Source organism: Magallana gigas, chromosome 2, assembly GCF_963853765.1.
Source record: "Magallana gigas chromosome 2, xbMagGiga1.1, whole genome shotgun sequence".
Taxonomy (NCBI): Eukaryota; Metazoa; Mollusca; class Bivalvia; order Ostreida; family Ostreidae; genus Magallana; species Magallana gigas.
This window is the reverse complement of record NC_088854.1, coordinates 44176793-44191089: the sequence shown is the minus strand read 5'-3', so window position 1 is coordinate 44191089 and position 14297 is coordinate 44176793. Positions and strand designations below refer to the sequence as shown.

Genomic DNA, 14297 nt, shown 5'->3' with positions numbered 1-14297 from the left:
GTTAATAACTGATAATGTAACATTAACTAAGTCTTATTCTTAAATCTTTTTACTTACGGTTAAAAAGTCTCAGTCGAAAATGCGATTTCCAAAAACAGCTCATAGAGTCAAACACATTTCGTTTTCTGTTAAGAAAAATGCAAATTAAAATGTTTTTAAAGGAAGAACGTGAATGTAGGCCTCAGATTTTTTTTTTAATTAAAAACTTATTTGAAATGAGGGTGTGGGTCCATGTCTCAAGCGCCTGTGCGTAAAACATTTATATTATTTACCATAGCCTTAGACCTTTAAAAAGTTCTTTGTTTATGGTAACACTGATGAAAAAATAAGGTTAGGTAGGTAGGTTTTTTTTATTTCATTATATTTTTTTCTGAATGAATCTTAAGAATGTATGTTTGGGTCATATTTAAAAACAGGTTTTTAATCTATACTACTAAATTAAAATAATAGACTCGAATTTTTGGGCTTTAATACCGAGAAATCGGAAGAGTACTGTATTTTGTTTTATAAATTTTAAACATGATTGGTAATTGAAAATTACCAATGTCTTTTGTATTTTTTTCAATCAAGCTTCGCTAATAAATAATCAACGAAAATTCCTTTAAAAAATCCGGAAATTATCTGGATTTTTTTTTATATTTTACAATCTTGCGCATGCGCAATACATTCACGCTTAATCACGGGAGGCTCTGTAGTTTATGTTTCCACAATATCACATTTGCATGGATAAACTCAGAAAAGATATTACAAATACATGTAAATTTTCATTGAAATTTTTTTATTTATTCTGTTCATCAAAGGAAATACGGGAGATAATTCTAACTCAGTGCATTTAAAATGAAAAGTCCCGAGAGTTCCGAATGTCAAGCGAGTGAAGAACGTTGGTAAAAAGTGTTGAATTCTTCATTGATAATATGTTTTACGGTGCTACCGTTCTGGCGAGCGCAGCAAGAATTATACACATACCTTGCATCATTGTCAACTTATAGTTTTATTTAGGTATCAACGAACGTCAAAGAATTTTTGAGAGAGTATATTGCTCTACAATAAGTATGCCAAAGGTACTAATTTTAATGGTTATGATACATACAGCGCAACCCACTTCCCAGAGAGAGAGAGAGAGAGAGAGAGAGAGAGAGAGAGAGAGAGAGAGAGAGAGAGAGAGAGAGAGAGAGAGAGAGCCCGGTACCTGTTTGTAGGTGTGTAATTTCCCACTTTTAAATTTGATGGTCTGACTTTATCCCATATCTACATAATTTTTTTAACTGTTTATTTTTTTATTTTATTCCTTTTTGATTTATTTCAAAATGTCCTATTGTTTATTTCCTCCCTACTCATTCATGCACAATTAGCTTAAAAATGGATCGATATGGCAGTAAAGTATGGCTCTTGCTAATATATATACATAAAATCTCTATATTAAAAAAAATTAAAAACAAATCATACGTCAATGAGGCAGGTATCCGTTAATCGCAGTCTGTACTGAAATAGCTAGTACACGCATTACAGATGTTTGATCCACCTCTAAATTTATCGCGGGAAATATAGCGCGAGTGCACTGTGACGTCATCCATGACTTTGTTCGTCTTTGTTTACGTTTCTCGACTCATTACGGAGGTATGGAAGAATGTAACAAATCTTTTTAGTCTCGCCAAAGCATATGCGGTACTCAAAACGTGTCTTCAAACTTTAAGTCACTGTAAATTACGAGTTAAAAGTCGGCCATTTTTGGCATAGCACCACGGGTGAAAACATTAGAGAGCATTATGGGACGTAGACAAAAAATTTTGTTTGATGAACTGTAGGTTTAGCTCGTTCTTTTTCCCGCGCACACTGGTTCTTAGAGCTCGCTTCGCTCGCCGGCGCTGCGCGCCGGCGAGCTGCGCTCGCTATTAATTAATTTTTAGATGAAAGGTATTTACAGCCTCAAAATGGTTTGTTATGAATAATTTGACTGTTATTTCCGATGCAGCTTCATTAATTTTCTCCAAAATCGTTCCGGAGCAGTTCTGCAATTTTTTGCTACATTACCGGTACATGTATATAAGCAGAGGGTAGTGAAATTAATAGCGAGCGCAGCTCGCCGGCGCGAAGCGAGCTCTACCGGCAAGGCGTGTGTGAATAGAAAATTCGGACTATTTGCACATTCATTCAACGGATTTTTTTGGCGTCAGTAAATCGGACCAGTAATGCCTTGTTTTAATCGTCCCAGTAGTTCTCTGTAAATATGGTTTCCCATTTCACACTCTCACGAGAACAAGATAAAAGACTATGTACATGCATTGTAAATAACCCACAACGCCAATTTCCATTACTTTTAAGACTAACGGAGTTATCGTCCTTTCGAGTGACGTCACAATGGATTTCTTGCACATTGATCGGAGTCAGTAAATTTCGACCCACAATGCAATTCCTCAATGTCGGCCGATCTCACTAGACTGGATACCATCTCGCGAGAATCAAAGTAAAACTGTTGAGAAACAGATAAATTGTGTAATTTCCAGAACATCATGCTTTTAAGTAAACAATCAATATTTTTCGCGTAGTTTTTTCTAGTGTGTTTTCAAAGAGACAGACTACACTTGACCGACGTGAACTTTGACGTCACAATAAGGGGAAACAACTCTAAGTAGTTATTGTAAATCTGCTGAAATATAAATACCAAAATCTTCTCAAAATCTTGCAGAGCTAACGAATCGAGACATTTCTTCAGAGATAGGAAACAGCTGAAACTTGCTCTCATTTGATTGAATGCTCACATTTATTTTATTCACTGTATTTACGGTAATTTCCAGGAACGTTTTTTTAAATGGGGCGTGGCAACATCATTCAAAAAATCTTCACAAGCAAAAAGAAAAATAAAAATCTCAAAATCAGGAAAATTCTAATCGAAGTGAGGAATGGGGAGTGCGTGGTATGCCTTTAGCTCTTTAGCTGCTCAAAAGTGTCTTTATTTTCACTACTATTTACGGTATTACATGCTACCGGGGGATCCATTTTCCTTATGTGATCAACAAATTTTTTTATACTAAATCCATGTTATACCAAAATCGGCCTAACGTCAAAAGCAATTAATATTGTATTAAAAATATTCTAAAACATTTTTTCATTCGTCGTGTAACTTTTTTTTCGTGTTTAAGAATTCAGAAATTTTATTCTGATGTGTATTTTAAGACACTACAATAGCGAAAAATGAGGGGATTTTATAGCGTCAAGCATGACGTTACGTCTTTAAACATGTTAAAAGTCTTCAAGTCAACTACATATTAGCTATATTTTTATCTATGAAATTGAATATATTTGTCATTAAATTGATGTTAAAGATAAGTTCATTGCCAGAATTTAATCGAGAACACAACGGCCATGATTTTTTTAACCAGCATGGCACACCTTAGTTTCCGTAAAGTCGGCCATTGTGACACGATTTCGCACGGTGACAAACAGGATTGTACAGCGACGGATGCAAAGGATTTAATCAACGCATTTGCAAAGTAAGTGTTATAAAACATCTCGATATTCTCTCTGTAACGTAAGGAAATATAAAATAAGAAATATTTGAATTATTTTATATAAAAAGAGTTAGATCAACGATCGAGTCACATGTACTGTTCCAACACGCTGCATAGCCACAGAGTATGGTGTGTTGGCAGCGTTTCAATTGTTGGCCCATTTCATTGCGGAAAAAAGTTCACTTTACTATAGATTGGTTTATTATTGTTTATTTGTTATTAAAGGTATTATTTATTAACACATATCATGCATTTCATGGATTCATTTGTTCATCAGCTGATCTGAAACATTCACACATTTACCCAATTCCAAGAATATACAAGGATATACATTAGATCCAATGCAAAACAAAAAACAAAACAAAGAAGAGCTATTGAAAAACAACAACAGCTATAACTATGCTCTATTTGCAACATTTTAAAACTCTACATAGCATGCATGTAACTACTATTTTCAACCCAAACAATGTCATATATTCAAGAAATATATATAAGAATATTTACTTGTAACATGTGAAACACAGAAATTAAATTAGCAAATAATGGGTAACAAATATGGTAATCATAAAGTAAAAGATTCTTCGTTATGGCACATTGTCAGTTAGTTTAAAAATGAGATGACAAAATGAATTGATTCAATATTAAATGAACATGATACAAAACAAATCATGCAAAAATGCACTGACATTAGTTTATACAGAGGAGATACCCCTTTCTAGTGCAAACAATGTTTTAAGTTATACAGACATGTAGGTAAATATATAATCATGGTACAATTTATCTGCAGTAAAGATTTTGTAATTGACAAGAAAATTGCATGATAACAAGTAGGTAGTGTGCTTCCATCATGATTTAGATAAATTTTATATACTTAAAGACAACAATAAACATCTTATTTAAATTAATGCACAGAAATATCTTTTGACAGTAGTGTATTAGAATTTTCTACTAGTACATATGTAAAATAATTATAATTATCATATAATTCTCACTTTAAGTCATAATATGTTACTGTTGACAAATTGTTGATTACAAAACATTTGTGTAATAATAATGCAACCAGATCTGTATTATGTTTAAATGAATCAGATAAATGAATATTTGATATTATAAATCATAAATGTTCATATTTTCAGGATACCAACAGAGTCTGATTGATCACAAGAAGAAGAAAAATGAACTCAGTTACTCCTCTACCTCACTGTCATCACTGTCCTCAGATTCGTCAATGACAGCTGCATCAGTGACAAACTCGGACCAGTCTTGAATAGACAAAATAGCCTCCCTGTTGTGTCTCCCAACAGCAAGAAACCAGATAACGGCAGCAACATGGGAACATACTCCCACAACACGGGCACCCGCTCGACATCTGCAATACCATGCAGTGATATCAGACTCGGAAAACTGGATCCAGAGCAGATACTGTCTGGAAGAAACATGACGGCTCTGTAGCTTGACCCTGATAAGCCCATGGAACTCACTGTGAACCAAGATATCCACATCCCCCTCCAAATACTCCTGAATATAACTTGGACACAACTTAAGTTGATAAACTCCACAGGTCAGATTTCGAATATCATCTTCGCTGATGTTGGGGAATTCCAAAGAATCAGTAGCCACTTCCCACTTTACAGACTTCTTATCTAGACAGTTTTCTTCAACAAATGTCTTTAAAGAGTTAACTTTTGTTGACAAATACCTCATTTTGCATGCAAGTGCCATATCGTCATCTTCACTTCCTGTTGACAGAGGCTTGCAGTATCGATTGGAGAGGGCACACACGATGCGCACGTAGTCACCAATAAACGGCACTTGATTGGTTGGAAGAACATGAGCAAGGTACTTCCATCGCTTTATCCTTGCATTGGCTGCCTCAACGACCCAACGAATCTGTAAAGTTAAGAACACGCACCACTAATGAAAAAGGTAAAAGTGCCTTATATAAAATTAACAGTGGATATATCTTTACTAAAAGAAAAAAATATAAATGATGAAAATCATAAAATCAATGATTTGGAACAGCATTTGGTTGTATTTTAGATAAGAACAGATATAGAATTATTGAAACCGTAATTGTATTGAAGTTTTTTTGACATGATGATTAATGATTGATTTTATGTTATAGGTCTGGTAATCAAAATATAGAAACAACTGACCTTAGTGACTAGACGAGAGGCATTAGCATCTAAGGTTGTCATCTGCTTCTGCCCTTTGCTCATCAGACGAGGCATTTCGGCCCTTATTCCCAGCTCCTCAAGCATTTCGACTGAATCTCTGAAGCCTCTGTCTACAATGAAAACATCATCTTCATGGAACCAGCCCTTCAGATCTTCTGCGTTGGTATGAAGCATATGGTTAAGGATAGTGGCATCATTATTCCTAGCTAGGTAGGGTCCAAGAACTGTAAGAAAGTATCCGTCTGTGGATGTGACAACCATGGGTTTAACAAGGGGCCTGCCTTTATGTAAACTATATGATTTCCGTTGAAACTGGAAGTTGTTACTTTTCTGAATATATATATAAGTTCCATCCAAAACAGCAATAGCTTTTTTATTTGTAAGATCACCAAAAAGTTCCTGTGCCAGAGGTCTTGTATGATTTTCTATAATTTCTTCTCTTGTTGTATGTTGTAGTCCAAGATGATGTGGTACAAATGACTTCATGAGTGCTGTACGGACTGATTTTACTGCTCTACAGAGGGAAGACTTTGAAATTCCAAAAATCGTGGCCAGAAGTTGATTTGACATTCCTGATCTCAGTTTCAGAAGAAAGATTCCAAGTGACATCCTTGTGCCTCGGTTTTGTGTGTTTCGAATATCAGTGGAAATAAAGGAATGGAGGTCTTCAAAGTTTTCTTTAGTGATGCCAGTCAGTGCAATATAATCAGTGTTGCTCAGGCTTGACAGTTCGAAAGAAAATCTGCTTGTTGAGGTCTGGAGGGCATAATTTCGAATTTTTTGGATCAGTTCCAGCACTGTCGACTTGTTTACAAGAGAAGACTCAAATGTCTGTATATTGGTCAAAACACCAGGTCTGAACTCCCCTTCATCAATGTGGGATGGACAACATCTGCTTCCTGGTGGGATGATAATTTCATGGTGAAGAAATGCTGAAAATCTAGCTGCTGAAGACACAACAACAAGTTTAGGACCCGGTCGCTTGCAGATAAAGCAGTAAGCATGTGAAGAAGGTGTTCTCTGGAGAGGCAAAGATATGGATGGTGGACTGCACACTCCTGGTTGTGGAGGCCGAGACACAGGAAGAGAACTGGACGTCTGGTGGCAAGTTTTCTGGTGTCCATGGTAGCGATGTCTGCACTTGTTGCACAAGATGTCGTTTGAGTTTGCCTCAACAAGAAAGTTCTTTCTGAGGAAGCGACGAATTGCTGTAGACTCACATTTTTTCCTGTCATTTGGTCTTGTTCTTTTTTTGCAAAGGATGCATGGGAAAATCTTTTTACTCTCTGTTTTCACTTGATCTTCATTCATTTTTATGTTCTGAAAATACAAAACAAAAATGTAGTTATACACAACTTTAATGTTTACTAAAAAATAAAGATTTCATTTTAAATGACATTGTATTATGAATATTTATGTTTGCTACTACTAAGCAAATACTCGCAATGTATCAAGTATAAATTAACTTTACAGAAAAACTCAAATTGACAAACTGTAGAATTACAGTGCCCCCCCCCCCCCCCCAATGTATTAAATGGAACTGTCTAATATTTTGTGGAGCTGCAGACCTTCAGCTGTGTTACAAGTGTTGTTTTAATTTAGACATGTGATCAATATATTATCATTTACACGTATTGCATGATTTTCTAGATTATCTAATTGCTATAATATGATGATAAACTTTAATTGCCATATTATGATGAAATTTTTTTTTATTTTTTTTTTTTTGGGGGGGGGGGTTATAGAAGTGCCGTTGAAAAAAGGTGCACTCAATATTTTTCTAGCCATTATTTAAAGAAAAAAAAAACATCGCGCCGGGTGGTGATCGATCCCGGATCGTCGTGTTTGTAATCGAGAACGCTACCACTAAACCATTCAGACTACGGTGAAATAGCAAGTTATATGTTGTATAGTACACTAAAAAAACTTTAAAACAAAACACTTGGCCGTTTTCCCGTCTATTAAGAAAATAATTATGGTTTATACAGGTTGATTTATTTACTAAATATATAGGAATATATATTTTCCATGTATATTGCGTCCTTCATTTTTATTTCTAAATATAGACGACTAACTCTTTGCCTAACGTTACATGACATCTGCTATAGTATACAGTATGCACTGTAGTATCGGCAATCGAATATTAATTGTTTTTAGACCAAATTTTCAGATTAATAACCATTCTTGTATGTATTAATGACATGCCTATATAAGAACAGTCTTTAAGGCTGAATAACGTACACACGGATTGAACAATTCATTGGCCAATCTTCTCGTCTATCAAATAGTATCATGCAGACGAACGTTGCGAACAATATTATTTATTCAAGAAAAAATCAACAGAAATCTACGTATTCAATCAAATTCATATACATACCTTCAGAGTTGTTCTTTCTCCATTTTCTATAGGTTTTGTTCATCTTCCGTTCGTGTATTTTCAAGATTAATCACGCAAAGTAAAAGCCTCTGTTTGTTTACGTATGCAAATAAGCATGTATGGAATGTCGTGCATGCGCAAAATTTGGTGTAAAAATTGAACACATATACGTTTCATTAACAACACACTGTACCTTTTTATTTGTCAGATTTAAATGACAATGACATAATGTGTCTGATTCTTGTGTTTTTATATTTTTAAAACAAAAAGGTGTGAAAAAACGTGCAATACTGTCAAAAAATAAGTAAATCCGGATTGCTCCTCATCTTGTTTACATTTTAAATTTTCATCAACAGCACACCCTCTGATCCAAAAAATTTCACTTTGAATATCTTTTTTTATTGATACAATTTCATAATTTAAAAACATTTTTTAGATCAGAGGGTGTGCTGTTGTTGAAAAACACCACCAAAGAACGAAAATGCTGCGATTTTACCCCAAAACCGGCCCGGAACCGGTTTTGTCATTTACATATTTTTGCAAGCAGACGTTTTGGCGGGGAAATTCTGGCATGTCAAAATAGTATCAGGTCTAGACTAACACATAACACAAATTTTATATCATTTTGATCTAGTTTAATTTTTGAGATATCACAGGGCCATATATAGCTAAACATGGATTTAGTCCTTTGATTTCTTTTTAAACGGGGGAGTGGGGATTCTGTGATAAGTCAATTTTTATTTGTTTACGAAAAATGTCTGCTGCAAGAAAAGAGGAAATATTATGTTAAAACATTACGTTAAAATCTTTATTATTCAACAACATTTTATCTGAGATAAATTCTATACTGGCGTGCGACCAGTATATAAACAATCTGATCAAAATCAGATTTTTGATCCGCTCCGACAAATTCTGATGTCGCTACACTTTGTTCAGCGACTATCAGAATTTCGGAGCGTTATTAAGATCTGATTTTAATCAGATTGGTATATAAATAAATAAAAAATCTTATGAATTATGAATAATAAAAATTTACTGGAAAATTGGTATATTTATTTTATTTTGCATTCTTCATTTACGTGTACTTTACGTCATTACTTTTATTTTTATTGATTTATCATAATTCATTTTTGATCACCTACTGCGCTCGCCCCAACGGTCGCACCGTAAAACATATTAGCATTATTGTAGGCTTAAAGCTTGGATATGTTAATGTTAACAAAACGGTGTGTCTATGTATCTATTTCGTATATGTCCGATGTCATATGCAATGTCAACTCGTGCACGCACGGGTCAAAGTAAAATAAATATTACAATCGGATAAAACCAGACATCTTAAAATGGTAGGATCGGGGCATTTCTATAGGTAAGGTCGGGTTACTCTAAACACACAACTTTTAGTTAAATGTAAAAATATGGAGTAGTCCAGGCACGTAGCATCGTTTTTGAAAGTGGGGGGAGGGGTTCAGACTCATCCAAAAAATCTTAACTAGCAAAAAAAAAAGAAAAAAAAAGAAAAAAAAGAAAAAAGGGGATTTTTGATTGGAATAAATTGTTTAAAAAATTATCTGCTGCGTGAAAAAGTGGGGGGTGCCCCCCCCCCCCCCCCCCCCCCCCCGATGCTACGTGCCTGTAGTCGTTATATAATGACCTTGATTGCATTTAGTCCTAAAATTGCGCTGCACATATTTGGCTTCAAAACCGATTCACTCCGGTTTTTATCCATGAATATCGTGATTGGGACATACAGAGTAGGTACGATGATAAGAGAAATATATATAAAGTACAACAACTTTTATTTCACTTCTCCTCTTATTGTCCACGTGTAGGCTTGAAAGATGTACTCTTTTGCTATCCTTGCTTGTCTTATCTCTACGGTAAGCGTTATTAGTAGAGTTTTCCTATGTCTGTTGTATTTCATAAATACACATTTGTAAAGTTGGCATCGAAGCTTATAATATCATTCTTTATCTATTCTAAATATACTGATTCACATATTCTAGGTCTTTTAAATAGAGCCATGATAAAAAAAAAACTCCGATTTTATCCAGTGGGGGTAAAATTCATGTATACAGATTCTGGTTTTTATATCCTATTTGGTCCAATGTGAGCATTGAGCTTTAAAAAAAGAATTGTTTCATGGGGAAACAACTTTTCCTGTAAGAAATATAACTTCTCCAGATATACATGTAAATACTTACTCTAGATTTCTGTTACGTAAATTGTTTGAGGTGTGGTGATCACAAATTACCCGAAAAATTCGTTGATCCATAACGAACAAAAAATTCTTAATTCCTTTGAAAGTGCAAGGATGTTGTCATGGTCCGATACAGCCAGCGATACATTACCTGATTTGAACACGTTTCCCGGGCATTTGGACCTCGTCAGCAGCATTCCTCGAACCTACCACTCCAATGGGTTAATGGAACAATGAATGAAAATTTTTAAATTTTATCTGCATTATTTGAATTTTTCACTAGGCTGTTGCTATGTCGACAACACGCGGCCACCATCACCATACGGGCCCAACACACTCGCCTGATAGAAACGAAGCGTTCGTTTTCCATTACAATGCCCAGACCGTAAGAAATTAATTCCCCATATATATGGTATAATTTTTTCGGATGAAATTTTTAGTATCGTTATAATTTTTTATCTTTGCATCGGAAAATCATATTAGCATTACACTTCGACGAATGAAATAATTGTTGTTTCCGGTGTATTGTTTGTCATTCTAAATTCAGGATATAATATGCTCGGTTAGATCGAGAACGGAAATTTTAAATTTAATTGCTCAGTAAATTTAAAATGCCAAAGACACGTGATATACATATAGAACTCTGTACGAATAATGGCAGAAATACAGTTCTCCTTGTGTCTTAAATCAAGTACTTTATTGTTATAATGGCATGCAAGTGTTCGCATGCAAACATAATTTATAATGATTGCAGCCATTTAGTGTTTATTGATTTGTAAGACAGGCACCTGACGTTACATAATTTTCTCACAGTAAGAAATATATACCCTCTGCCTAATAATTAATCTATCCCCTTCACGGTAACCGCGGTACTGCTCTGCAGGGAAAAGGACATAGTTTGGTGAAATATGACGTAACGTCAATTGTTTCATTTACATCATTTATCATAGATACCTACTGAAATTTCGGCAAAGTATGTCATTTTGCCCTGCAAGAGAGCAGTTACTGTACCGCACTTATCGTGAAGGGGTCTTACTAGTATATAATGTACACATCGCCGCCATTTTGAATTTACAACTTGCGATTTTACGCCTGAATCTCAATAATAAATAAATGTAAACAATAAATAAATATTTTTAGTCGGTCATTCCACATCTTAGTAACTTCCTACCATGTATTCTAAAAAGCACGATTGAGTAGCAATAGTGAAAAGTTCCAGGATGTATTTATTTAGCAATTAATAAAAAGTTGCCCCTATTCTGAAGATACATTGTACTACTTCAAAAATGCGTCAATTTTTATCTTCGGAGCCACGGTGAAGGGAAATATCATGTACATAAATGGACTTGGACACGATTTAAGCTCAAAATGAAAAATGATATTTTTCCAATTTTAATGTTAAGAATGGTTAATATGGGTACTTTTAATGCTTGGTCAAAATTTGAAAGTCAAATATAGAAGTATAAGCAAGTTACAGAGTTTGAAAATCTTTGTTTTGTAAACAAAGCTCGAGCTTTGTTATGATTAACATAAAATTATGTTTTATTGGTAAAAGTCTCAATCAAATGTTGCCTTTTTCTGTTTATCATATTATCTATAAACACACTGAATCAGTTTACCTTGTTTGCCACGAGTCATTTAGTCAAATAAATGGTAATTCTATACTTTACATTATTTGACTCGATCGAGCTTTGTTTACATAATTATGATTTCTTACCTCTGTTTCTCTTATAACTTGACTAAATGAACAAGTAAACCATTTTATACATAAAACATTTTTTTGATTTAAAATCGTGTCCAAGACCTTTTAAGCATTTGTCTTATTCTTGAAGCAGTGGCTGCAGAATAGGGGAAACATTTCCGGGTTTAAATACATTCAAAATGGCGGTGATGTGTACATCGTTTCTTTTTAGGTCGATGGTATATATATATATATATATATTTTATGATGAGAAAAATATATAATGTCAGGCGCCTGTGGCCTTTATTAATGTATCGCAGTAAATATTATTATAATTTCAATGTAGTTGATTTAAATTATTCAAAATTTCGAGTCTCTTGTTCCGAATTTCGAACATCAAATAAGGTTTTTTTTCCTGCACAGCTTCAATCATCAAGTTGTTGATATGGCCACTAAAAATACCTAAATTCGTTGACAATTTTATGAATAAAGTTATACCTAGAATCATTTTATACTGCAATTATAGCAAACAATGGCCGTGAAGACCCATCGCCATTGTTATCTCTACACGCTATCGTCTGCTGAACACACAAGCGTACACACGAATACAGGTCTACATTCAATTGAGGTAAAACAACAGAGATTTTCATACATAATGTATTATAATATTGAAAACTCGCCTGAATGTAAAACAATAAATTGAATATTTAATTACAGAAAACAATGATCGACCTGATTGATGCCCACGGCTCTTTCTCGACCGTGTCTCTACATGACCTCAATACAATGAGCCATGACTTGTCTCATTTCTGCGGCCACCTCACAACAATGAAAATTAATTGATTGATTGGACTCGTGCTCCATGTTGAAAATATTAAATTGATACTGTCAGTTAATAATGCTTTTGACATTTTTTTTAATTTTCTCTAAAATTATGATAAGTGATTTTTTTTTTACATCTACTACTTAATGAATGCTTCTTTCTATGTAGTATATAATTATACTACCATTTCTATGACAATTAATAGTTTTTAACACTTAATATTTTCCTTACAAAGCGATATGGGTAAAAGATATATACATGTAGTGAAATACAGCAACCGTCTTTGATTAATTTATATTTTTGATTGGTATTATTTCACCTACCGTAATATATATATATATATATATATATATATATATATATATATATATATATATATATATATATATATATATATATATATATATATATATATATATATATATATATAATTTCCCAATACAACAAAAAATAAATCGGCACAGTTTTAAATAATTTAAAAATGATAAATATCCAGAATAAAATCACAAATTGATCCTATGAGGATCAATTTGTGATTTTATTCTGGATATTTATCATTTTTAAATTATATATATATATATATATATAAATGCATATAAGATTCCGGCTGTTAAAGTTTTGCCTAAAATGGAGACTGTGTGTTATAAAATGTAATATTTACATTTCCTTCTGTCTTTGTCTGTGATAACATTACGAATCAATTTTGAAGCCTAAAACCCAATAATTTCATAAAAGATGAGCAACGCAAAATGGGTGTGTCTTATAGCATAACCGGAAAACGGTATTGGGTGCGCTGCGTAGTAATACATAGCATCAGAGACATATAAATAACATGTTATTTATGTCTCTGATAGCATTTGCTACATGAAAACCTAGTGGGTTTGATTTATGTTGTTTAAAATAAGTAATAAGGTTCCGAATCATTCTTTGAATATTAAGAGGTGATAATTTTGGTCGAAGCGTGGTCAAATCTATCATAAAACCCTTCGGGCTTTATTGGATTTGACCACGCCCCGACCAAAAATATCACCTCATAATACTCAAAGATTCCCCCTATGATTGCATTGGAAAACTGCACCGTTCAATTTCCTGTGAAGACACTTAGCCTTTTCAGGCGCCATGATCAAATATATAGAAGTCATCACGCGTTTTGGGTGTATGTTTATTATTGTAAGATTAGATGAAACGTTCAAAATCATTTGATATGTATTTATGAAAAATAATCATTAAATCATATTTACTCGTTAAAAAAAAATTCTCTACAAAGTTTCTAGCACTATATATTTAGTCGCGGAAGCGAATCAAATAACATGTTGTTATGGCTGTTCCATGTATCTTTCGTATCCCTGACTGAAAGCGCATATAAAGGCTTTAAAGTGACGATACACAAATACTCCACACAAATAAACATCAGTGTGAAATTCAATATAAATATAAGCATTGAATGCTTATTTTTGAATGTCGCGCGGTATTCAATTTGTCTGCACCGACTTGGTGTGTTATACGACATCCAAAAATAAGCATTCAATGCTT

The 14297-nt window shown here is 33.7% G+C and overlaps 1 protein-coding gene and 1 long non-coding RNA gene across 2 annotated transcripts; one reads left to right on the top strand and one right to left on the bottom strand.

Annotated features, from left to right (window-relative positions):
* Positions 1–4694: 4694 nt before the first annotated feature.
* LOC136269558 (uncharacterized) lies at positions 4695–6997 on the bottom strand. Its single transcript, XM_066071884.1, has 2 exons — positions 5659–6997; positions 4695–5377 (listed from the first exon to the last, which is right to left on the bottom strand). The coding sequence occupies exons 1-2, from the start codon at positions 6995–6997 to the stop codon at positions 4695–4697; spliced, it is 2022 nt and encodes a 673-aa protein (XP_065927956.1).
* A 2829-nt stretch (positions 6998–9826) lies between these two features.
* Positions 9827–12833, top strand: LOC105319543 (uncharacterized). The gene is made up of 4 exons (XR_010710378.1): positions 9827–9940; positions 10544–10645; positions 12468–12569; positions 12659–12833. It is a non-coding gene; the product is annotated as an uncharacterized lncRNA (long non-coding RNA).
* Positions 12834–14297: the final 1464 nt, after the last annotated feature.

What these genes read in the sequence shown, in the direction of transcription:
- LOC136269558 (XM_066071884.1), bottom strand. Translation starts at nt 6,997, where the DNA reads ATGAATGAAGATCAAGTGAAAACAGAGAGTAAAAAGATTTTCCCATGC. An exon ending in TCTAGTCACTAAGGTCAGTT is followed by an intron (nt 5,378 to 5,658) that starts GTTTCTATATTT and finishes TCGTTGAGGCAG; the next exon opens with CCAATGCAAGGATAAAGCGA.